This window comes from Mandrillus leucophaeus, unplaced genomic scaffold (assembly GCF_000951045.1).
Source record: "Mandrillus leucophaeus isolate KB7577 unplaced genomic scaffold, Mleu.le_1.0 Scaffold136, whole genome shotgun sequence".
In the NCBI taxonomy this organism is placed as follows: domain Eukaryota; kingdom Metazoa; phylum Chordata; class Mammalia; order Primates; family Cercopithecidae; genus Mandrillus; species Mandrillus leucophaeus.
This window is the reverse complement of record NW_012101321.1, coordinates 3,500,748-3,527,525: the sequence shown is the minus strand read 5'-3', so window position 1 is coordinate 3,527,525 and position 26,778 is coordinate 3,500,748. Positions and strand designations below refer to the sequence as shown.

The 26,778-nt window shown below is 36.7% G+C and overlaps 1 protein-coding gene across 1 annotated transcript in view; it reads right to left on the bottom strand.

The window, feature by feature from the left end:
• Positions 1-26,778, bottom strand: part of LOC105534534 — a 189,049-nt gene that overhangs the window by 94,390 nt on the left and 67,881 nt on the right. The window contains exons 3-6 of the mRNA XM_011973259.1: positions 21,867-21,929; positions 15,821-15,905; positions 8,518-8,600; positions 6,376-6,640 (exon numbers count right to left, since the gene is read on the bottom strand). Of these exons, the coding sequence (XP_011828649.1) occupies positions 6,376-6,640; positions 8,518-8,600; positions 15,821-15,857 (385 nt within the window). The 5' untranslated portion in view covers positions 15,858-15,905; positions 21,867-21,929. The remainder of the gene's footprint in view (positions 1-6,375; positions 6,641-8,517; positions 8,601-15,820; positions 15,906-21,866; positions 21,930-26,778) is intronic.

Sequence of the window (26,778 nt, the reverse complement as noted above, 5' to 3'; positions counted from 1 at the left end):
TTTCTTTTTTTTTCTCTGTCTCCCAGCTAGAGTGCAGTGGCGCGATCTCGGCTCACTGCAGCCTCCACTTCCCAAGTAGCTGGGATTACAGGTGCCTGCCATCACGCCTGGCTAATTTTTGTGTTTTTCAGTAGAGATGGCATTTCACCATGTTAGCCAGGCTGATCTCCTGCCCTCAAGTGATCTGTCTGCCTCAGCCTCTCAAAGTGCTGGGATTACAGGTATAAGCCACCGCACCTGGCCCCAAATATATTATTGAAATTAATTTTACCTGTTTCTTTTTACTGTTTAACATGGTCACTAGAAAATTTTTATTACATGTGGCTCATGTGGCATGTCTACTGGTCAATATTATCTATAAATTAATGACTCCAACCTTTCCCATGAGTCCACACTTACTTATAATGGACTACCTATTTGACATTTTGATTTGTATATCTAATAGCCTCCTCAAACTTAATATATCCATATCCCAGTTCTTGGTTTCTGCCCATTTAAAATGCATCTCTCTCTATTCTACATCTCAGAAAGGAGCAATTCTCATCTTTCAGTTCATCAGGACTAAAGCTTAAGAGCCATCCTTCATGCAATCTTTCCCTTACACTCCACACCTAATCTTTCAGCAAGCACTGACAATTCTGCCATCAAAATGTTTTTATGACAGTATTTTTAAAGTGATATTAGAAATAAGGAGGAGAAAAGAAAACAAGCAAGAAAGGAAAACTAATGTGAAAATTTTTTTTGAGTTGACCATCATTATAAGATACTGGTTGCTTAACTGTCCAGAACCTTCTGAGAAGCTTTATAGAATGTTATTGAGACCCTTCTGCCCAGGGACAGACAGGAGGAAACATTTATCCATTGGCTCTCATCCCCCATTCCTGGTTGTTTATGTGTCAGCTGAAGCTGGTCCTGTAAGTGTCTCAAGCCAGGAAGGAGTCCAGGAAGTATGGAACAAGGACCAGTCACCCGAGCAGTGGCTGCAGTGCCTGGAATAAGAGATGAGCCCAAGAGGATTTCAGGTGATGAATAAGAAGTGTTTGACACAGCCTGCATGCAGTGGTGTGCTGCAGCAAGCTCAGATCTGCTCAGGAGAGCTGACTGTGTACATCTCTTCCCAACTCCTATAATCAGTGGTACCAAACTGGCAGTTTGAAATTGGCTATGTTAAGAGTATTTACACCATGGAAATCAGTAAAAGCTACAAAGCAGGTCTTCCTCCCTCCCCTCACCAGAGCCAGTTGTTAAACATGTGCTAGCACAGTACTGACTAAAAGGTTCTGTTCTTACACAGTCTCTGCTCACTCCTCTCCAGCTCATTCTCAGAACTGCAACCACATTAACTCTTTTTTCACTTATTTGAAAGTTCTTCCATGTGCCCCACACCTTGGGTCACTGCAAATGGTTTTGCAATTGCCTCAAACTTCCCAGTGTTTGAGTAATTCCTATGCATCTTTTATATCTTAGCTCAAATGTAATTTCCCCCAGGGAAGTCTTGCTGACACCCAGTCCACATCCAATTTATTTGTGATGTACTCTCAATCTGTATATATGTGATTGTTAATTGATATCTGTTTCCCTAGCTAGACCACCGGTTCCATGAGGACACAATTTATGTCCATTTTTTCTACTTTGTATTCTCCGCACTGAGCTTTGTATATTTACTGAATATGTGTTAATCAACACATATTAAAAGTACTATTACCACTGTTTCATTATTTTAAGAATATTGAGAAGTAGTCCTCCTACTTGAAAATGTGGGAAGCCACATTGGGAGGAGAATACATGACACTTTTATGGGCATCACTTATGTGCATTTTATGTGCATCACTTCCAGCTATAATCCACTGAGACAAATCTGTCACATAGCCCCATCTATTTTCCAAGTACCAAGGAATAAAAGGATATAAGTTTGATGAGCATCTATCCAGTCTCTGCTACAGTCTGTTCTTTAGGACACTAAATATTCATTCCTTCTTGTTCCTTTACAGAACACACCTTTCCTCTCCCCAAAGATGACAACCGAAAGTTCCCCCCAGGCACTGCATCCAGCTCAGAGAACAGGACTTCCAGCTGCTGTGTAGTTTTATCCAACAAGTTCAGACGTGGTTCCTTATGGTCCAGTAATATGAGACCCAAGTACAGAAGGTATCTCCACCTTCCCCAAAGCATATAACATACAGTAACAGAGCAGGTATAGGATAACCTCAGTAAAACTCCATCAGTGAAAGGAAAGATAGTAAACACAATAGTCACCAGTCCAAAGATGTTGTAGAATTCTATTGGAAAGTCACTGAGAAGGCCCCCTAACCTGAAGGTGGGGAAGCTCCTTGAATAGACAATGATTTTGTCCTGGGAAGTACTCTCTTCAGTTTTTTAGTGGCCTCTGCATCTACTCTCTGAGAAGCCTTTTACTTGCTCCTTGGCTACATCTTGCTATTACTCTCCTTGGAGGTTGTATGGCTTGTGTCACCTACTTCCTGATAAATCTAAGTTATCTTACTTTTTGAACATTCAATTACATCAAGGTTCATGATTTCTTTGGGAATGAAATTCTCTAAAAAAATCTGTTAGACTTTTTAATCTATTTGCTTCCAGTTAATTCTGTCTGACAATAACCACATTCAAAGTCTTTTTACATTTTTTGAGACGGAGTCTCACTCTGTTGCCAGGCTGGAGTGCAGTGGCACGATCTCAGCTCACTGCAACCTCCACTTCCCAGGTTCAAGCGATTCTCCTGCCTCAGCCTCTCAAGTAGCTGGGATTACAGGCGCCTGCCACCATGCCCAGCTAATTTTTATATTTTTAGTAGAGACGGGGTTTCACCATGCTGACCAGGATGCAAAGTCATTTTTTTAACATATGGTTCTAAAATATCCTTTGTATCTTTGTTTCCCTTACCCCTTGGATTAGTCTCTCAATAATGACTGCCATGAGGGTATCTGAGATAATGGGCTGGGTGGTAAAAGATGTACTTTTAATATGCTTTTTGCTGCAATGTTAAGTATTAGTAGATATTTGCTTAAAACCAAGACCCCAAGTACCTAGTATCTCTCTATGCCCTTTCATTTCCAATTGGAAACTAGCCAGGACTTTTCTCAGTTTATCTCATGTTTATAATAACTTCCCAAAGCCAGCCAGAAACCAGCAATATATTTTAATAATGCATTTCCCAACTTCTTTACCTAAAGCTACAAAGCTCAGTAGGTATATGGTCTAGATTCCAACTTATTTTTGGTGGCAGTTTTTACCATTACTAATGTAAGATGCATCTCCAACCTTCTAACTTGCTATACCTGGCTTCATGCTGCCACTTAGTGTAAACCACTAACCCAGTACCACAGCTCTTCCCTGTGCCTTATGCTTTACTTTATTTTTGACCGAGTCTAAATAACTCTGTCTTTCTAATATCTGCAAAATCTCTCCCCTCAACACTATCCCCAGTGCTACTACCTTCATTTAAGTTGTCTTTCGTCATGTGCATTACTGTCTCCTTATTGGTCTCTATGCCTCTAAAATCCATCACACCCCATCTCCACAGCCAGTAAACATGCTAAAATGCAAACATTATCACTGCAACTTCTCTTTAAAACATTTAAATTGTTCTCAAAGCTTTTAGGTTAAAATTCAATGTTGTTCAGTATCTAGTCTGTTATCTCTAATCACTCCCCAATCCTCATGGTCCAATCATGTAAAATCATTTTAATTGTCAAAAACATCATAATCACTTTCTCAGATATCCACTATCAGGTAGATGCTAGGCCCTCTAGCTAGACAGGATTTTCTTTCTTTTTTGAGTTAACACTTATTTATCCTTCAAAATTTGCCAAACACTTTAAATTTCCTGAGAATCTATTCCTGACCCCTAAATCAGAATTAGATATCCTCCTATTCCTTTTAAAGCAGTAGAGTTTCTATTACAGTATGAGTCATACTATAATTATCTATTTATCCTCCTCCAATGCCACTGCAAAAACTACATCAAGTTTGAATTTCCTGAGGGGAAACAGCATATCTTTTGTCTCTCATACCTCACATATTAAATTAAACAAGTGTTAGGTGAATAAATGCATGAGCCCCACAATTTCAGTATGGTGGGGAACCCTCACATCTATCTTCAGTCTTCACCTGCCTCCCTAGAGCTAGGTCTCCTTTTCTAAGTTCCTGATGGCTATCTCCACATGTGTGCCTACTTAAAAGGTCTAAAAATGAATTCATTATTTTCCCCCACCCCTTTCCCCACTGCCCAAAATCTGCTTCTCCCCTTATTATGGTTCAAATGTTTGTAAGTCTCCAATATTCATGTTGGAACCTAAGATCCAATGTGATAGTATTAAGAGATAGACCTTTGAGGAAGTGATTAAGTTATGAGGGCTTCATCCTCATAAATGAGATTAAAAGACAGGCTTCAGAGAGCTGCTGACCCTTTTCCCTTCCATGCCTTCCACCAAGTGAGGACACAGCTTTTGTCCCCTCCAGAGGACAGAGCATTCAAGGTGCCATCTTGGAAGCAGAGACTGGACCCTCACAAAACCACCTGCTGGTTAGTACCTTGATCTGGGATTTCCCAGCCTCCATAACTATAAGCAATAAATGTAGTATGTTTATAAATTATTCAGGCATTTTGTCACAGCAGCAAGAACAGACTAAGACACCCTCTAAATTTCTATCCCAACCTAAGGATTTTTGTCCAGTTTCCCAGTCTAGAAACCTCAATATCTTTATCATTTTCATTTTCATTACACAATGAGGTGATTTTTCAAAAACCAGTTAATTCATCCTAAAATAATCCACTAATTCTGTATTTACCAAAATGTATTTAAAAGAACACTAGTCTTGAGGACATTAATTGGTATAATGTGAAAAAAAAAATGGGGGTTCTTTGGCCAAATGAACTGGGGTTAGCAAGGTTAAAAAAAGTAAACAGATTTCTGCAGTATTTCCCAGACCTTTCAATATATTAATAATCAATATGAATCTCCAATAAGGAATATAACATGTATTTTTCAAAAATGTTTCTAACCAAAGAACCCTTTGTCAGGTCACTGAACCTCTCAGGACTAACAATCTGAAGAGCATGCTTTGAGAAATGCTGATGGAACAGCCCTCCTCCACACTTTATGCTTCCCTACTGCCCTAATTTAGGCCCTGTCATCTCTCACCTGGACAGCCTCGTCACTTAGTTTTCTGTCATCCCTCTCTCTACAGTCTCTGTTGCCAGTTTTATTTTTCTAACAGAAAGATCTGATCATACCTCACCCCTTCCCCCACCTACAGCTTTGAAATCATCATGTCTTTCCATTAAACATAAGTTCAAATTCTAGGTCTACTATCATATTCCCTTCAAACTTTAGCCCACCCATCTTCCAAAATTTGTTTCCTACCACATCTCTGCCTTCCCAAAATATACCATGTTCTTACATCCTTCAGAGCTTTAACACATTTTGTTCCTGCGGCTCAAAATGGCCTCTCCTGTTTCCATCCTACTTCTCCTGAAAACCCAGTTCTAGAGATCTCTTCTGATAAATTTTCAGGAGAGATCTCTTCTGGCCTTTAGTTGGTTACTCCTCAGTGTTTCCATAATGCTTCACACTTACCCTCTTACAGCAACTGTTACACTGTATAGTAAGAAATTACCCTGTGTTTATCCTCACCATTACTCTCTGAGCCTTTTTATTTCTGTTTCTACAGCTCCTAACTTAGTTCCTGGCACAGAGCAGTCACTCTTTGTTGAATAGGAAAAATACAAATGAGTGCATGAATAAATAAACATCTTTAGAAATAACATAAGAGGAAAAAAATAAGATGAGGCTGTGAAAGCTATACTAGAAATGTATTATAAGTGGTCATGTATTCAAGCCATTAGTTTCAGGAAAACAGTATCACTTTGCTTAAATCAATCTCTAATTTATACCTACCATGTTACTGATAGAGGATAAACCTTTACAATTTATTTTAAGGGAAAACTCTATAGCTTCCAAAAATCATTTTAGTGTTTTGAGGAAACACACTCACGAGTAAGTTGCCTATCCTATCGATCCTGCTCAAAAACAGAATTCAGGGCTATCATCCATGGCTGCTTTAGCATCTGTGAAATAAACAGTCTCTGAGGATTTTCACTAGGAAGAAGATCACTTCTGGAAGACATGGCTAACCAGTTTTGTTCCCCTAAATTTCTCTTTCCCTTTAGAATGGGTTCATCTCAATTTCTGGTGGTGCCCAGAGACTGGCAGCTCTAATAATCAGGCCTCCCTACCTTTCACTCTTAAGATTTAAAGTTCAGGGAATTATTTGAACAAGAAAATTCCATTACAGGCACATAAGAAGCAAACAGTTTTGCCTGTGGGTTTGCTGAATTTCTTCAACCATACTTACCTTTCACAATTAGATCTATGGGCCTGCATCTTTCTCTTCTACTAAAAATGTGTGGTTCCTTGAAGGAGATTCGCTGTGGGGGTTCCTGAAGATGTTCACTTTTGGAAAGCTCCTTGGGAAAGCAAATCCTTCTGAGTGCTGCCCGATGTTCTTGCACCACATCATGTGTTTCCTTTTTGTCAATCTCCAAAGGTATGTATTTACCAGATTTCGGCTTTTGGTGTTTCTTTCTGAAAACATTTATAGAAGTTCCTTGAACTTTATTCTATGAATAAAACAAAAACAGATTTTGGCAAAATTTAATTTTAGTATGCATTATTTAATAAAGTTATATAATAAATTTTATTAATAAGTTCACAAAATTGCATCTCTACTAGATACATTTTACAAAGTACCTTACTGTATAAGACATTTACTCTTATACAGTAAATTACAAATGACAATAACCAGCTAAATCAGACGTTATTCTACGTCACTCTCTAAAAGTCCTTCACAAGCATAAGGATTATATTCCACTTTGAAAGAAATGTAAATTTTAAAATAGCAACTATCTCCCCAAAGTGATATTTTTAATTACAGGTTTCAAGTCCATTGTAAAATAGGAGTTTTTCAAATAAACATATAGGAATTAAATTATTTTCAACCATCTTTGAAGAACTTTCAGATGTCCATAAAATGCTAACATCCCCCAAACCTCTTCCTTTGCTGAACCAGAAATAACTGAACATACATGGAGGTAAGCTCTCAAAAAGAGCATATTGGGAATAGGACACACATTTCATATCCTTTTAATCAAAGTTGCTTCTTTATTTTGACCACCTTGAACAACAGAGAAATAATACAGCTCCAAAGTTCTGACAGGTAATTATCCAAATAGCGTAACTGTTCTACACACAGACAGAGCTATAGTTCTTCCCTATTCCTCCAACAACACACACACCCAAAAAAAGATTTAGAAAAATTCAAATTGTTGCTGACTCAAAAAGTCAATAAGAAGGTTTTAGTGTGCTAGTATTACATTTGCCAGGCAACCGAAGATGGAACATTGGGCTGTTATTATTCGATAAAAATTTCAAAACAGGTCAAGTTTCTGAGGCACATCTGTCTAACTCTGAAGACTGTGAAACGTTCATCCCATGTTCCCACCAGTGAAATTAATATAATTGAAAATCTTTTAAATTGGTTAGAGGAAAAACTAGTTAAGCAATATGTACAATGTTGATTACAAGATTAAAACTACGTATGGCCAGTCTTGGCATAGAGGACCATTCAAAAGAAACACAAGTAAAAATTAGAATCCCCCTCTCCAACCACAAGAAATATTGAAAAATATTTAAAAGCTTACTTAAAAATTTGTTTAAAAAAATTTTTAAGTATTCAAAAGGGGACTAGGATCATTTGACACACAGTAAACCATCCGAAGGTACCCTCCCTGCACCTGTCTTCCCAAAGGGCCATCGCTCACAATAGTTATCCCTTCCCCAAATTTGCTGCCTCCCCTATAGATGCTCTCTTCCAAAATGTCACCCTGTGCTGTGCTGACACTCCTCCATCTCTTTGCTATCCCTTTCCCTTTCACTCCTTCTTCTCACGTTCCAAATATATGCCATTCAGCAAATATTTATTGAGCCAAGCATAATCATTATTGCTAGAGATACAACATTCAAAAAACAGTCTATACCCTCAAGGATCTATCAGACCAGCAAACAGACAATCCTAATGCAAAAAGACACATGGAATATAACGTATCATGCTAAGGTAATCATGCTAAGAGTATAGAAGAGACTCATCTCACAATATGTTTTCTAGTTTAGCTTTGTCTAAACAGCATTTAAAGGGATATTTACTTGAGATGATAAATCCAATTATTTATGTTTAAATTCTTCAAAAAAATTAAAATTGTATTAAATGTACAAATTAAACACATTTGTATAATTAAAATTCATATAACTAAAAAATCTTATTTTAAAATGTCATTTGAAATCAATTTTTATAGCTAGTGAGGATTTCATTTTTCTCTTCAATTCTATTCTCTTTTCTATTTATTTGATCACATATCAGGGTTGATGCAATCCTTTGGAATAATCATTGTAGTATGCAAAAATTTTTAAATGTAACATTAGATAAATGCAAAGGACTAACCTCATTTATTTTCTCATAATGTTGGGCAATGAGAGTTTTTGCTTCTTGAAAAAAGTCTTGCTTGGTGATCTCTAATGTAGGACCTAATATAGAAACAGAGAAACATTTTTTAAGCAGTTAATGTGAAAGTAAATTTTATAAGTTGACATTATAAAAGGAAGCAAAAGAATATAATGATCTCTTAACATAATATTTTGCTTTTAAGAAGAAATATAAGCTTGTAATGGTCATGTGATAATCCTAAGTTACTTCAGTCCAGAGAAACAAAGAAAATACACAAAACAAACACCCTTCAGTTCTGAAAGTCCTTTAAATGTTACTGTATAGAAGATATAACAACATGTTTTGGGCACAAAAGTTATTAACAAGTCTATCTGTGTTTTCCATACTTGATGACTAATGTATGAAGCTGTACATTTCCTCAAGAGTATTTACCTTCCAACTTGTTGATAAAATTATAACTGTAAAATAAAATGCCTCAATAAATTAAATAGAAGCAGCACTGAAATAAAAAAAAACACATACCTATGGATGGATGATGCTATAACAATTCTTATTTCTATTTTTTAAGTTTCTTAATTTCTTTCTACTTTTCTTTTTTTGTGTGTGAGACAGAGTCTCCCTCTGTTGCCCAATCTGGAGTACAGTGGCACAATTATGGCTGAGTGCAACCTCTGCTTTCCAAGCTCGAGCAATCCTCCCACCTCAGCCTTCTGAGTATCTGGAACTATAGGCATGCACCACCACATCCAGCTAATTTTTGTACTTATTTTAGAAATGGGGTTTCACCATGTTGCCCAGGCTGGTCTTGAACTCCAGGGCTCAAGCAATCTACCTGCCTTGGTCTCCCAAAGTGCTGGGATTACAGGTATGACCCAAAGCACCCAGCCTAAGTTTCTTAATTTCTTTTAAACAGGGCTATGTATACAATTCTACAGCATGTAGACTATATCCTTCTCATTTAGCCTTGTCTAAGTTTTCCTCTTTATATATTTTCTTTATTATTAGCTGATTGTGTGCTTGCTTCAGCAGCACAAATACTAAAAATTGAATTATATTAGAGGATCCAGACACTTAAAAGTGTTTCTTGGCTTCCTCCTCTTAACTTAAACTCAGCAAAATTTAAATATATTACCTATTCAACGTCTGGCCAGTGGGCTCTCTGTTTTTATAACTCTACCTCCGTTAGTACTCTTACTATGAAGGTTTTTCTCCTCTTCACCCACTCAAATTTTAAGCAATTAAAAACTCAATCTTCATGTAAATCAAAACTATAATGAGATACCACCACACTCAACAAAATGGCTAAAATTTAAAAAACTGATAACACCAAATGTTGATGAGGCTGTAGAGTTACTGGAACCCTCAAGTATTGCTGGTAGAAACGTAAAACAGCATAATCAGTTTGGAAAAGGTATGGCAATCTCTTATAAAGCTAAATATACTTCCATCCTACAACCCAGCAATTCCACTCCTAGGTATTTACCAGAGAGAATGAAAATGTATGTTTTCAAAAGATTTGTACAAAAATGTTTACAGTAGCTTTACTCATAATAATTCTAAATTGAAAACAGCCCAGATATATAACAACAGGAGAGTTGATAAGCTATGGTTATATGTGTACAATAAACTACTACTTAGCAATAAAGAGATACTGACATGTACAACACTATGGATAAATTTCAAAAATATTATGCCAAGTTAAAGCAGACTTACACAAAAAAGCACATACTATATGGTTCCACTTATACAAAGTTCTAGAACAGATAAAACTAATCTATGGTAGAAAAAACAAACAAAACAGTTATTATTCTGTTGGAAGGTATGATGGATTAACTGAGAAGTGACATGAAGGAAATTTCTGGAGTGATGGGAATGTTCTGTATTTTGATAAGAATTTGGATTACACAGGCATATATTATCATTAGTGTACTCATTGTACACTTAAGATTTGTGCATTTCATTGTATGTACATTTTATATCAAAAGAAGAAAAACTATAAACAAATAATGAATTCTAACTAATGATATGCATGTTGATTGATGGATGAGTATGTGACAAATCAAGTACAGTAAAATATTAATGGTAAGAAACTTGGTAGTAAGTATATGGGCATTGATTTAACATTCTTTCAAGTTTGCTGTACGCTTGAAAATTTCACAATAAATTATTGAAGGCCAAACTCTCCCTTTATTCTTGCACAAAATATCTCCTTGCTTTTCACCAGGTAGACTCACAGGCCACAGGCAGCTGCTACCTTAGGGTAATGAGGTCTTGAGGAATGAAGCCTGGTTCACATTAATTTCCCAATTCAAAGCCAAAAGAATCACTGTCCTCACATGGAAAGGGCAAGAGTTCTGGAATTAAAACTGTTTCATCAAATTTCAACTAAAATCTAATTTTGCTTTGAGGAGGCCTCTAGCCAGAGCATTTACTTCATGGAGGAAAGGCTGGGAGTTATTCCTAGGTGTAACTTCATAACCTGTCCTCCTTTCCCTTCTCTCATGACAGCCCTTTCCTCCTTTATTTCCCTTCTTCTTACTAATCAAATATCCATTACCATTACTTTAATTACAATCACTTATAATTACAATATTGTCATGTGTTGTGCACGTGACAAGCAATATAATTTATTAATATATTAAGTCACTGGGTTGTTTTGTTGTTGGAAATGTAGCTTTGTGGAAATCATCATGTCTTCATTTCAGACAAGACCTTAGAGATGAGCTAGTCTTCATTTACAGGCAAAGTTCTGAGATGCAGAGACCTGACAGCCTGCTGAAGTCACACAGCAGTGCTGCGGCTCTGCATAGGTACTGTGCTCGTGAGTTCCTTGCTGCGCTTTTCTACAAATCTACTGCTTTTCCCAATACCATGTACTCCCTCTAAGTACTGGAAATTCCTCTGAAACTTGGCTGGTCACCCTGGTGAGATACACACATTTCCCTGACACTTGCATTTTAAGCCAGCACTCCTGCCCCTTTTTGTCATTTAATGTGCTGATGCAGCTGTTCCGATTTCCCCCTTTGTAACTAGAATTAGCTTTTGACAGAGTAGTTAAATTCCCAAAGTAGCATTTTCTTCCTGGCTGGGCTCTTTGTTGATTAGTCCCTGATTTCCCCTGTCCACAAATGCCACCCATCACCTGTGGACCGTGGAGAAGCTATATGTGATCTGGCAGCCCTAATGTCCTTATTGGGGCCAGAAAGCAGATCTTGACATATCAAGGTATTGACACAGCATACCCATACAGTCAGGTCATGAGATTATTGAGCAGAACAAGGCCTGAGACTTGTTCATAAAGGAGCAGAGAAAGGCAGCCATGGTCGGAAAGTAGAAATTTCACATAGATCCTGAAATGGCTCCAATGAAGGCATGTGGACATTGACTTCCAGCTGGCAGTCCTGAGTCCTTGTTGTCATTAGAGGCAATGAGGTAGCTGTTCTGATTTTCTACCATCACTAAAAAGTAGCCTTTGAACAAAAGAGTTAAATTCACAAGATACAACAAGATAACTCATACCTCAATGCCTTAGAAAAGACAATGCTAGCATCATTTATTTTTATAATTTCCAAGCACAAGTATCTATTCCACAAATGAGTCTAAAAATTACAAGAAATTAAGCAACATTTATATTAAAGCTCCAGCTAGTCAATAATCTTTGAGGCTTCTCTTTTCCTTGTTCGTAATGGGGTAAGAATATAAGTTTGCATCTTTTACACGTTCAAGTGCACTTCATCTATTATTTTGAGGAAGTTGCCAAGGTCTGTTCCTTCTTTATTACAAAAACTATACTTATAACTTAATTTGCAAATACATATTGCTAGTATATAAAATGATTTTTAAGAGCTCTTATTCCTGAGTCACACAATTTTGTGCTTGAATTCCAGTTTGCTCATGAACCTTATTGTCTTAAGCCTTGTTTTTTTATTTGTAAACTGAGGATAATAATAACATATGTCACAGAGATTTGTTTGAAGATTAACTTAAACATTGTTACAAAACAGCACAGCACCTGACATATAAGCTTTCAATAAATGTGAGAAATTTTATTATTTTTGATATTATTGTATTACTATCATTGGGCTAAACTTTTCTCCAAGAGTGTTTATATAATTACTTTTTTAAGTCAATCCTCATTTCTTCAAAATCACAAAGATAACTTCCTAATGCAGTTTGGGTAAATTGTCTTATTAAAATTCCTTTTATCCAAAACTAACCAACATGTTTGCAATTAATCAAATATTTTCATACATAGGATTCTTCATGTTATTAAAGCCCCCAAAAGAAATAGTAAGTCATTATAAGCAATAAATGTTTTGCAATAAAGTTCATGAAGAGGTTGAAATGGTCATATTAAACTCATCTAACATATGAGTGTAAATACTAACATTTCCATAGAAAAAAAAAATATGAGTAGCTCTAATCCCAAATATTTCACTAGCCTAAAACATCTTCATACATTTCTTTTATCTTTAAAAAAACCTCATTTTTCATATATCATCAGCTTAACACAATTGTAATGATGGTTCATAAAACCAGATTTCTCTACTACTTTAGAGGTTCTACAGAGTTGCTCCAGTGAACCTCTGAAGTGAAGATACAAAAAGAAAATCGAGTCATGGAAACTATGACAGAGAATGAGCCATCTCTTAATTAGAATCATTGAGTAAGTATTTTCTGTATCCAAAAAGCCCCAGGGGCTTAAAAACATTTGTTTTTCATAACCATAATAAAAACAACTGGTCATACTCAGAGGGTTTCCATCCTTCCCATTAATAGGCTACATTTTCAGAGAGGCTTCACATAAATTTATTTAAAAGATAATCTTAAGCAAAGATGTGTGACCACATGGCTAAGGCCAACCCTGTGTGTGTAATCAGAGTAAATGCCTGACAGGTGTAACAAAAGCCTCACCTCAGACACAACGGACTCAGTTTAGCACATATTAATTAGGTACCTACTAAGTGCTAGATGCTGTTTTGATGCTAAATGTGCTAAAATAAGTAAGACTAGCTATTTCTGTCTTCCAAGTTCTTAAGAATCTAGTGCCAGAAAAAATGTGTAAATAAATGCCTTGACAGTCAGTTAAGATGGGCACCGTGATAGAAGCCAACATAAACCACCAACACCCCCTACTGCTAGCTCACTAATGTGAATTTCCCTTTAAAAAGATAAAGCTTTACACTGTATTATTGAAAATAATATTGAAAACAGAAATGTCCCAAGAGAAATAACACGTGAATGGAAGCCAGGCTAAGGCAGTGGTTTTAAATATGTGCTTCATTAATTTCATGTGCCTTGGGGCTGCTTCCTTCTTTCAATCAGAGAAGCTCAGATCTTATCTGATTTACATATTTGAGCTCTTCCTAAGTTTTATTTTGCAGAATTTCTTTGCTGAAAAGTAAACACACACCAGCTAAGCAAAAAACAAATAAAGGTCTGAATAACAGTGCATCTGTGGACAGAACCTGCTTGTAAACAGGTTCAGATGGAGAGAAGGATTCGATTCGAGTGCCAAGAAGTGGGGAGAAGCTGTAGAGAGGAGAAGCTGAAGAGCAGAGAAGCTGGAACTAAGGCCATCAGTTCTAGGGTAAAGAATTATGGAAGCTGGAAAGTAAGTAGAAGCTCTTTGGACAAAAACTTCAAATATAATAATTTATATTAATTTCATTACATGTAAGTGAAGAAAACACAAATTATTTCTAATTTCTTCCTAAAAAGAGTTAAAGAACCAAATAAAACCCAAATTTCAAGTGGCATCTGGTTATCATCTCCTAAAACACATATTCAACATGTTTTCTCATAATATATTCTTCATTAAGATTCAACTCTTCAGTTCCAAATTAAAGGCACTCTCTTGAGTTGTCTCTTATGGACTCACTTTCCCCCTCCCTTATTCTCTGGTCTTCTTTAACAAAGTATCTTGCCTTCTTTGCACTAAGAAATGCTAATAAGTTTCATATATACCTCAGACAGATTTTACAGGGTACTGCCCAAAAATCTTTCTATGTTAATATTTCTCAGACTGTGGTTAGGTTGCTAAGGAGATGTAGGGAAATGCCAAGCTCACAGCATCAAGGTCATGTGGGCATGACCTAAGGCAAAATGGAACTAGAGAACATTCCTCCTCCACTTCCTGGATCTTCCACCCTTTCTGACCTTCCCATCTTTAAAAATGTTCTGTGTTATCCAAATAAAAACAGAGTTAAAGTGATCATCACAGAGCTCTATTGGCAGCCCTGGGCAGATGCCAGCTGGCCTGTATCATATACTGTCATGGGTAACAGGAGCCAAGAGGAAGTAGCAGAACAGTAATAGCCTCAGCTCTATGTGCAGCACTATATCTTAGGATTGCTTGTATTTGTTGCCAAGTCTAGATTAACTCCAAAAGAAATATAATGTGTAATTAATAATAATGTATGGTATACCTGAAATTTGCTAAGAGAGCTCTTAAGTAGTCTCATCACACCAGAAAAAAAGCTAACTATGTGAAGTAAAAGATACTATAATTAGCTAGATAGTGGTAATAATTTTACAATGTGTATGTATGTTAACACACACGTTGCACACCTTAATATATATTCAATTTTTATTTGTGAATTATACCTCAATAAAGGTGGATCATACAGTGTAAACTGAATATGTAATTTATATGTAATTTAAATTTTTCTAGTAGACATACTAAAATAGGTGAAATTAATTTGTATAACATAATTTTCATAGAATATTTAAATAAAATACATCTAAATATTACCATTTCAACATTAATCAATATTTAAAATGAATTAGATATTTTACATTCTTTTTTGTTCCATCTTCAAAACTCTATATGTATTTTGTTTGTAGTTACATACATCTCAACTCACATGCTAAATTTTTATCAGAACTACTTAATCTGTATTTACATTTTATAAAATCATCACTTGAAAAAACAGATTTACATGCCCAAATTTGTTCCAAACATGCTTAAAGGTTTTCCAATAACTGAATTATCAGTTTTTAATTTTAAATTAAAATTCATTAAATTTAAATTAAATATTCAGTTCCTTAGTTTTGCCAGCCACATTTCAAGGACTGAATAACCCATGTGACAAGTGGATACCATATGGGACAGCACAATAAGTTAAAAAGATCTCTCAAAAGTTGGTTATTTTTAAATAAAGGGAATGGAATAAATCCTTTCAAGATGTGCCAATAAGTGTAGTGCTCTGAGGGTCACTAATTAATAGAAAAGACTGGTTAAAACAGTTGGAGTGTTATGACTTGTATGTCAACTTGTTAGGTTAGCATAGATACTCACATTTTGCTTTTTCAGGTGTAGCCTCTGCAGTAGTCATGAGGGGCAGTTAGGATGATCTTCTTTTTTAAAGGGTGAGCTCCAACTCCTTAAACACAGTTATATTAAGTAATTCAGTGATGATAAATATTTATTTTTAGCTATTTCTTTTGCTCACTTATAGGCAAATAGGGTGAATGATTAAAAATTTTTATATGTCATTTCTGTGCTCTATAACCTTCAATGCCTTCCCCTCCAAAACACAATAACAATAGCTAGCACTGGGTAGGGCTCTGTAGTTTATTGAATGCTCATATACACATTGCCTTACTGGATCTAAGCAACCTGATAGGAACTATTATTATGAATATTTGGCAGATGTAGATATTGGAGCTTAGGGAAGTAAAATAACTTGTCAAGGTAAGAAGCTATGTAGTGGCATGTGCAAAACTCAAATCCAGATGTTTGGGCTCAAGACCTTATGCAGGTCTCTCTGATTTCCTACTACTTTCTACTACTTGCTTTCTTAGAACTTTCAACTAATATCCAGTTAATACCTGGCACATACCTTATACACTCCTGCCCTCAGCTTAGGTTTATGCCAGCCTTCCACTCAGAATGCCTTGACCTCTCATCTATATTTATTTATATCCTACCTGCCCTCAAAGCCTAGGTTCAAATCCTACCTCTTCCATGACGACCCAGCCTCTGTTCCTGTGATCTGTTCCTCTCTTAAATACAGTAGTTATGTTGTCTGTGCCTCTCCCCATAAATTTATCAGATGTTGTCTGTGTACAGGGCTAAAAACACAGAGTGATCGACATATACTATATCTATATTCCCAATTTAGTCCTATATATTCCCAGTTAGACTCCAAATGCCTTGAAAACAAAACTACACTTTATAAAAGTAGTTCTCCATGCTGGATGACTATCAGAATCACCTAAGGAGTTTTTAACCATATGCCTAGAGTGGGACCTAGGCATCTGCATTTTTTAAAGTTTCCCAGAATATTTAAATGTTCAGTTAGAGGAATGAAATCTGCCTTGTGCCTCATCCTTCATGGTTCCCAGCTCAGTGCATTGCATTCTGGAGGTGCTCAATAACGGGCTGATTAATGGGTTCATTAGCTGAGCCCTTGTACATTTGACATTATCATCACTTCGAAAGCATTATCCAAAATGTATCAAATGCTACCTCTATAGCCAAGGAGTCAGTTACACCAGTGCATACTACTATATGCTCAAATGGCTTTACAATTAGAAATGGGAATATTAAATGCTTTAGCAGAGTTCCATGGAGGCCCTTGTTCTAAGAGTCTATGTATAATTGTTCAGTTGGCAGACTCCACTAACAAACTATGAGTTCAGAATTCAAAACCTATTAAATAATTTGGTAATTATTTCAGTAAATCTGTAAGCCAGCTTTGCCCTATGAAAGTCAGGACCCTGTAGCCTCACGCGCTTAGATAAAAGGCTACAACACTTTTCTTCAGCTTCTACCCAGAGTGGGGAAAATACTACTGCAGTTACAGTTTTAAAATAGCAAATCTGGAACAACCAAAAATGATTAAATCTCAAATTGTCAGCATCATCTCATGGGCTAGAGCACAGAACATGTTACCTTGTCTGCCTAGTTCTGCAAATGAATTGGGATAAATTAAAATACTGCATCTCCCTCAGCAATTAACAATCAGAACTCATCTTCTGGTCTGGCTTAATTACTGTCTTCTTTATTTTTAAGTATAAAAAGGAAATAGAAGTGTTTTGTGCTCCATCATTTTCTTGTTTTAATCTCCATAGAAATGGACTCTTCTCTGGGTCTGTTGGCTCCTCCACCTTAATTCAGTGTGCCAGGAGTGTCAGCCTGCATTAAATTGGCTGGCAAGCAAGACATCCCACTGTCCTTTTAATGCAGAAAACTAGCCAAGCATCCTAAGGGGTGCTGGCATGGTAATGTCCCTGCAAACTTGAGGTGATGAGGGAGGACTCTGAGACAGGAGCTGGGAGTATAGAAAGGCCATGAAGGATGGAATTGCTTAGAGATGGGCACAATGACGCAAAATATCAGCAAATGGGGCCCCTCTCCACTTTAAGTCTCCAGCAGACAGTTACGAGACGCTGAGTCCTTCCTGATGCATCCATCAATTAATAAAAGCCTATTTAGTGCCTGAGTTGTGCAAGGGACTTGCCATTTATTTCAGGAGAAAAAGCCAAAAACATAAATCAAATTGTATATAAAGATGCAAACAACATGGAAAAAAGTATGCCAGATGTCACAAGGACATACGTGAGCTTTGTGAAATAAGTGATATAAATCAGTGAGTACTATGACTTCAAATGAGGACACATCACCGAGGCCTGAGGTGACATAAAAGAGGGTTCAAGAAGAACTGAGCTACTTATACATGGAAGGGTGAGCACAGGGTTAATCAGAACCGAATGCTAGCCAGTACACCCCTGTAGTACTGACTAACAGTCCTGAGTGGATCAGAATGGCTAACTTAAGAGCAGAGAAGACAGGGAGGTGAGAGAAAAAGCACAAGCAAAGGCATGGAGGTGACAATACACGTAGTCTGGGGGACATCAAGTTGCGTGTCTATTTGATGGTAGCAGAGGGCTACATTTTATGCTGCTGAAATGGTAAAAGAACTGTTGAAAGTTTTTGAACAGGGCGTTGACATAACCAATGTTCTAGAATGTAACTTCCATAAAGGCAAAGATTCTGTTTTCCTCTCTGGAATCATCCATGCCTTGAACAAGGCTTGGCATTTAGAAGGATCTCAAAAAGCATTTGCTATTTGTATAATCAGTAATTATAGCAACAGCATACTGGACAGGGATGGCCTACCTTCTCCCATTTCCTTCAGCACATCTGTGAAAAAGTTCTTTCACCCTTTCTTTTACAGTAGATGTAACTTAAGGGTCTCTGAAACTGGGCTGCAGGAGTGCTAAGGATTTCTAATTCCATTTCTACATGGATGAAAGACAAACAGAAGTAGAAACTATTTCCCTACTTTATCTTCTTAGCTTGACATTCCTAAAGTAGATGACTGATAAGACTTTAAGGCTGGGTGCAGTGGCTCAGTACGATAATCCCAGGACTTTGGGAAGCTAAGGAAGAAGGATTGTTTGAGCTCCTTCTCAACAAAGAATACAAAAATTAACCAGGTGTGGTGCATTCATGTAGTCCCAGCTACTCTACTGGAGGCTGAGGTGGGAGGATCAGTTGAGCCTGGGAGGTCAAGGCTACAGGGAGCCATGATCATGCCACTGCATTCCAGCCTGGGCAACAGAGTGAGACCCTGTCTCAAAGAAAAGAAAAAGAAAAAGAAAAAGACAAGACAAGACTTTATCATGGCCCTTATAATTCAGTATTCTTTGGCAAAAAAAAAAAAAATAATAAATGCCTTATGGTAATTAGCAGGATGCAGGGAAACAAGCCATGCTCCAGGGATCTGGAAAGGCAGTTTCAGCAGTTGATGTTATAGCAAATGGAAGTCCTCATTTACTACCCCAAACTTTCTCCCCACTGTCCCTCTACCTCAATCCTCCCAACCCTGAATCCTACTTTCACCCTTCCCCATTTCTCTATCTTAGAAATTGTACCTATATCCACTTAGTTGCTCAAGCCATAAATCTTTTATTTCTCCTATATTTTTGTCTACCATATCCAGTTCATCGAGTCTTCTAGGTTTTTAACTAAAAAATACATCTGCTTCTCCCCATCTTCATCTCCCAGCCACAATCATTTCATTCTGGGACTGCTGAAATAGCTTCTTAACTGCTCTCTCAATTTCCACTCTTTCTCTGCCAATTTGTTCTCCACACAGCAGAACTCATCTTCTTAATTGTGTATCAGATTATATTATTTCCCTTCCATGGTTTCTGAACTTCATTTAAAATAAAACCTAACCTCTTGCCCTGAGCTCTTCTCTCTTATGAAACTGAGTACATATGGGTGATAAGCATACGACTGGTATTCCACAACTCCACACAGAACTGAGCTAGGAAGCTTGGTTTGACTTCTCTTGGACTTAGTTTTCTCATTTACAAGGCAAAATTCTAGGATGAGAAGATCTCTAAGACCCCACCAGTTTCTAAAACTCTATTATTCCATTGCTTTTGTGTATTATGCTAAAAAATAGTTGGCTCCAAATCCAAGAAATCAACTGCATGGGCAAGAGTTCGTGCCTCCCTCCTGTCCTTCTCTACTTTACTCTGTGCTCTATAACTCTAGAGCAGAATACCAATAAAAGCAGTCTAGACAGGCCACTTCTGGTCATGTCCCTAGTTGCAGGCCTCATCATGTGTCTCTCAAGCCTAGGCCACTAGGACCTCCCTCCCAGCTTTTGTCCTAGCCACCCTTCTCTGATAAGTATAAGTCCCCTTCCACTTTTCCTCTACTAAGTCAACAAGGACCTTTAGGTTATTTTCTGGATTTTCTTTCTGACTTCTGTGAAGTATCCTGGTGTCTCAGACCAAATCATCAGATCTGCTAGCACCAAACAATAGGAATAAGAAAAGAGAAAGGAGAGCAGTTAAAGAAAACCAAACAGAACAAGTCCCAATGAGGGCCAATATAACAGGGTCAATACTAGGCATCTAAAATGTGCAAAGGTATACAGTCATTTCTCTGTATATGAAGGATTGATTCCAAGACCCCTGTAGATGTCAAAATCTGCAGATGCTCAAGTCCCTTATGTAAAATGCCATAGTATTTGCATGTAACCTATGCATACCCTCCCATACAGTTTAAATCATCTCTAGATTATTTATAATGCCTAATGCAATGTAAATGCTATGCAAATAGTTCTAACACCATATTGTTTAGGAAATAATGACAATTTAAAAGTCTGCACATTCAGTACAGACACAATTGTCCATTTTTTAAAAATATTTTCAATCCATGTTTAGTTGAATCTATGTATGTGGAATCCATGGATACAGAGGTCCAACTACAGTAGATGAATAAGGAGAAGAAGAAATAAGGAGAATAAGAAACTTATAATTGCATAATTAAATTATAATTCAAACTTGTGAGAGGGCCATAAAATGAGTTGGAAAGAAGATACTCTATGAATTTATGATTAATATCAGGCTAGCTAGGAACCCAGAGACCACATGGAACAGTGGGAAGCCCATGAAATTATACTCCTTTCCTGATGCAGAAACCTTCCTCTAAATCTCTAATTAACTCAGGTTAATATATAACCCAGAACCAGGAAGTGGGAAGGAAAGAAAATAAATGAATCATTAGGATATCACTTTAGCCTACACAAAGCTCAGAGTCTAGGAGCACTGTGATGAGAGCAAACTTGGATTTCAATACTGATTCTGCCATTGCCAAAGTCATCTGAAGCAAACCAATTAATCTCTCTGAGTCCTACCTCCTTGTCTAGAAGCAAAGTATTTAAAATAGACCCATAATATTAAAAACAGCAGCTTCAACTTATGTTTAAAGGAACTCATAAGTCTCAGAAGTCAATGAGAATAACTGGTGGAAAGCCTGACTGCTCTGACTGAAGAGGATCTTATGGGCTCTCCCTGAACTGTCCGTCACTCCCAATTACCTCCCATCCATCTTCAACCCCAGCATTCCAGGTTCAGAGGCTCTCCATCAATGACTTCAAAGGTACCTTCTGGATATAAGTTTTCACTATTTCATAAAATAGATGTTATGTTCTGTTCTTTTATGGGTATGCATGGACACTTACATTAATTAAGAGATCTCAAATATTCCCAGCTTTATATGAAATATTTAAATCTTTAAATCACAAAAAAGCAGTTATTAAGACATTTCAGTTCTCAACTCATTAAAAAGGAGATGTTAATCTGAGAACACTCTCCCATCACACTTTAAAATTCTTACTCTTTTTGACTAAAATGCACTCTTTTTTTTTCACCTTTTGCCTCTATTAATGGGTAAAACCAACGATTCTGAGCCATATTCAACAAGCTATGGAGTTTTTCTGTGATTTTATTTTAGGATTTTGATACAGTTATGTATAAAATAGGATTTGGCAATACATGAACATGTACATTGAAGGTCACTGAAGATCAAAGCTTACCAACAGATGATGGGCTGGGGTTGGTGAGACAAGGCTATCATTCATAGTGGTTAAGTGGAGTAACTTGGGGGTAAAAAGGAAATGATCAATGTTAGACAGAGCCATACTTGACTAGAGATCAACTACTTGAATAAATTGAAATACTGAATTTTTAGTCTATGTATTATCCACAATTCTAAGCACAAATATACCTTACAATATAAAGAACTTTTACAAATCAATGAAAAAGACAGGCAGTTGAATATAAAAATAGGCAACCAAATGGGAAAGAAGCATGTGAACAGATATTCATTCAAAACTCATTCATCAACCAGGAAACACAAATAAAACCACGACCATCACACACACCCAAAATAATGGCTTCTTAAAAAATATCAAATGTTGAGAAAGATATAGAACTACTGAAATATTCACACACTGCCTGTTGCAGTGTTAACTGGTAATCTTCAGGAAACTATTTGGTATTATCTTTAAAAATTGAATCCATAACTATGACCCAAACCTCAGACTCCCAACAGAAAGGCTTATGATGTGTAGCAAAAGGCACATATAAGAATGATCATAGCAGTGCTATTTGTAACAGCTAAAAACTAGAAGCAACCCAAATGTCCATTGACAGTAGAATAGATAATTTGCATTTTATTTATACAATGGAATATTTCACATCAGTGAAAATAAACTGCTATACTCAATGACATAGTATATTCTCACATATATTACTTGGAAAGAAGCCAGCATAAAGAGGACATAATCTATGTTTTTAATAATAAAAAGTTCAAAAACAGGCAAAACTTACTAATGACAATAGGAAACACGATAATGGTGACCTGTGAGGAAAGAATGCAGGGTCTGAGGTGAGGAGCACAAGGAAGGCCTCTGGAATACCCTCCAGAGGATGGGCATTTCTTTATCAGAGGGTGATTATAGAGATGTGTTCACTTCATCTGTATTCATTGAGCTACACACAGGAATTGTGCACTTTTCTGATTATATGTTATAAATCAATCACAATTTACTTAACAATAATTATATACACTTCATTAAAGTTTCAGTATAACCTATTAGAACCCTGAAAATACTACCCTAGTCATTACAGGTAGTTCCATTTCTCCTCTTACACTCACTCAAAAGAAATATGAAGCATAGAGCTTTGGTACAAGCCACCAAGATCTGTGCTGGATTGTAAGCTCCACCAGGGCAGGAACTAGTTGTTTAAATTTCTTTTGTCTCCCATAAGACTGAGCACATGACTACCCAAGTAATAAAACTCTATAAAAACTATCTATCTGAATTCCTGCAAAGAAGTCCTAAAGCATTAGCATTATAATCTTCTTAGTTTTCTCAGAGTTCCTAATATTTATTTGGAAATTCCACTACTACTGAAATGTATGTAAAACCTGTCATGAATTTTTGTACTGTGAATAGTGGGCTTTGCTTATTTAATTTTTTCCCTCTTGTTATCTTGATAAGATTTTGATAGGAAGACCATAATTATCCAATGAGGGGCTAAGTACTTTGATTCAAAGCGAGTGGTAAAGAAACACACACACACACACACACACACCCCAAAAACTGGTTTCAGAAAAGTTCACATTATTCCACATTTTTCTTACCTGAAATTCCCATTCAGTCATTGAATACAACCCTCATATGCAAGAGAAAGGCAGAGGTGGGGGTAATAGAGTGAGGCTTTTCTTGAACAAAATGTTAAAATATTAGAAGCTATGTCTTACTGTAAATTTTATTTCTGGGGAATTTCAGTTAGAAATGTATCTGTTAGGGCATATATGTCCAAGAACAGAAAAAGTAGTAAGAGCCTTCTTCCCTTAGCACTCTGCTATATCAGAAATGATTTCAAAGTATTTTATAAAGAGTCCCACATCAATACATGCAGTTACGCCTTCACTGATAATTGTGGCATGTTATGACTGTTTTTCTTGTGATTTTCACAGATTAAAACAGTGCTGATATAGAAGTACATTCTCCCAGTTATTAATCTCACATGCCTTAAATAGAAGCCATTAACATCTTATAAATAACAATAAAGAGAGAAAATTTATAAAGCATTCCCCGCTGAGATGTTTGGGACACTATGTTAACAGTTAAAGAAAACAATGAAAACACCATAAAGTTAATTACAACAAATTAAATACAATAAATTAAAGGCCAAAACTGTTCAACTGTTTCAATAGAATTATGCTGCACTCAGAAATAGTGATGTTAAAGAGCAAAATCTAGAAATTTGAGCAAATCATGAAATATTGCAAAATTCTGGCTTATATGTTCTGTTTTCTTTTTATCTCTATAACCTTATAAAAACTAGCTAATATTTACAAGGTCTGAAATGGTTTTGGAGCGTTTATATGTAAGGGACAGTTTCAAGGAAAACAACTTTAAAATTGAAAACAGTCTTGGGAGTTGTCTTGTTTAGCCTCTCATTTTACAGGGGAGGGAAGAGCAACATAGGGATATAAGCGATTTCAGCTTAACACTGGATTTGTGAATGAACTGGAACCAGAATATGGGTTTCCTGATTCCTGATGAAGCAAGAATCCCCCTGATGAAATTCCAGGATTTTCCCCTCCGTGAATTTCCCCTCTGTGAACTCTTTCTTTACCTTCTGCTCTCTGATTCAACTCTCTTATTCTACGTTGTTCTAACAGAGACAGTATGACGTCATGCTGAAGAGCAGGGACTTGCTCAGATGGGACTGGGTTCAAGCCCAGGCTTCACCACTTCCTAATCAACAGCCTTAGGCCTTGAGTAATCAATTCATTCCAGTCTGCCTGAGATTTTCCCGGCTTTAAAACTGAAGGTCCTGAATCCTGGGAGCTGCACAGTCCCAGAAATTAGGATGGCAATTTTCTTAACCCTCATAGACTAAGCTCTTTCATCTGTAATAATCATTATATAATCTTCATATCTCACAGGGCTATTGCGAGACCAAATGAATGAATGTCTAAAACATTTAGTACAGGTCTACACCTGGTCCATTCAGTAAGTACTTGTTTCCATATTTGTTAGTTCTTATTGGATCTTATTCTATATTGGAGACGTAAATTTGAGAGTAGTTTAAACCAGAGATTATATGTAAAACCAAGAGAGAGAATGAGTTCTCTGAGAAACAGGGCAAGCAGCAGACTCAGAGAGGGTGGGAATAGCATAGAAAGAACAGAGAACATAAAGGATGGCAAGTGCCTCAAGGCCATATTCGTCAACATCATCAAAGAAGAAAAGAAGGGAATTCTAGGGACATGATATGTGTGGAAGGACTTAGTAATAAACTCTACTCTTGAGTCTATAAATATGTGTGGATTCTGTAAAGAATTAAAACAAAAGTAAGAAAGAGAAAGGATAAGAGATCAATAGGTATGATATTTTGCATACTACATGGGTGACTTTAGAAACATGAAGAGTCCCCAAGAAAGCAAATATTGTCCACAATTAACACATTATGGATGCATACAGTACCATGTCTAACATTCACATCTTTCTAGGAAAAAAGAAAAAATCCCTGGGAGGAATAACACATTGAGTAACTATTATCAAAGCACCTATCTTTTTCTCATCAATATCTGGCTGAAAGGCCAGGCACAGGTGACTCACGCCTGTAATCCCACCACTTTAGGAGGCCGAGGAAGGTGGATCACCTGACGTCAGGAGTTTGAGACCAGCCTGGCCAACATGGTGAAACCCCATCTCTACTAAAAATACAAAAATTAGCCAGGCATGGTAGCATGCACCTGTAATCCCAGCTACTCAGGGGGCTGAGGTAGGAGAATTCCTTGAACCTGGGAGGCAGAGGTTTCAGTGAGCCAAGATCATGCCACTGCACCCCAGCCTGGGTAACAGAACAAGACTGTCTAAAAAAACAAAAAACAAAAAAAACCACTGAAAGTTTTTCCCTAAGGAATGAGACAAGCATAAATAGGGTAGGGACGTACTTTTAGTCATCTTCAAGGGCCAGAAATAGAAAATAAATACAGAGGGGTGATGGGACTGAAGCTGTGGATGCTGTCCCCAGGTCCCAGAAGCAGGTAGAAGCAACCTGGAGTTCAGCTCCAGTGTAGTAACAAGAACTCAGAATAATTCTCACACGACATAGGGGATCACAGCCTGGCTCTGCTAAAAATGACAGCTGAAAAGAAGTAGAAATGCAACTTCCCACTGGTGCTTGATACAGGGGGTTATCACAAGCTCCATGTTTGGAGAGGGAGAGGAGACAGACATGTCTCATCACCATGCCCATGCCACACCACCACTGGCTCAGAAACAGGTTTGAAATATCACTATCAAAGGGACAGGAGCCCCAAGGAACCAATATAAGATCTGGTTTTGGACTGGGAACCCAGTGGCAACTACAAAACTGTGAATCAGAAAGTGGTGAGCATTAGAAGTAAATAAAACATAAAAAATAATAAAACTTACTAGTCTATATAAGCCTGAAAATTATTATGAAATAATTTAAAAATTATTAAACATATGTCCAAAACTAACACTAGAAAAGACAGCCAATAAGATCAATAAGATCAACAATTGGAATAGTAATTCACTCCATAGGAAATGAAAACAAAAATATGAAAAAGAATTTTAAATAAGTAGGTTAAGACTCTACCAAGAGACAGAGGAGGAAATAATGCCTCTAAAAAAGAATATAAAAATATGAAACAAAATAGCCAGAAACAAAATAGAGATATGAAATAGAACAAATTGGAATCCTTTAAATAAAAATATATTCTTTCAAAAATTATATAAGCTTGATATACAGAATAAAATCTGGATTGGACACAGTATAAGAGAATCAGTGAGCTAGAAGATAACACTAAGGAGTTTCCCAAAAGTTGATGAAATGAGATAGAGAAGGAAAGATGAAATAACAATGAAAAGATATAAAGGAAAAATTGAAAGATTC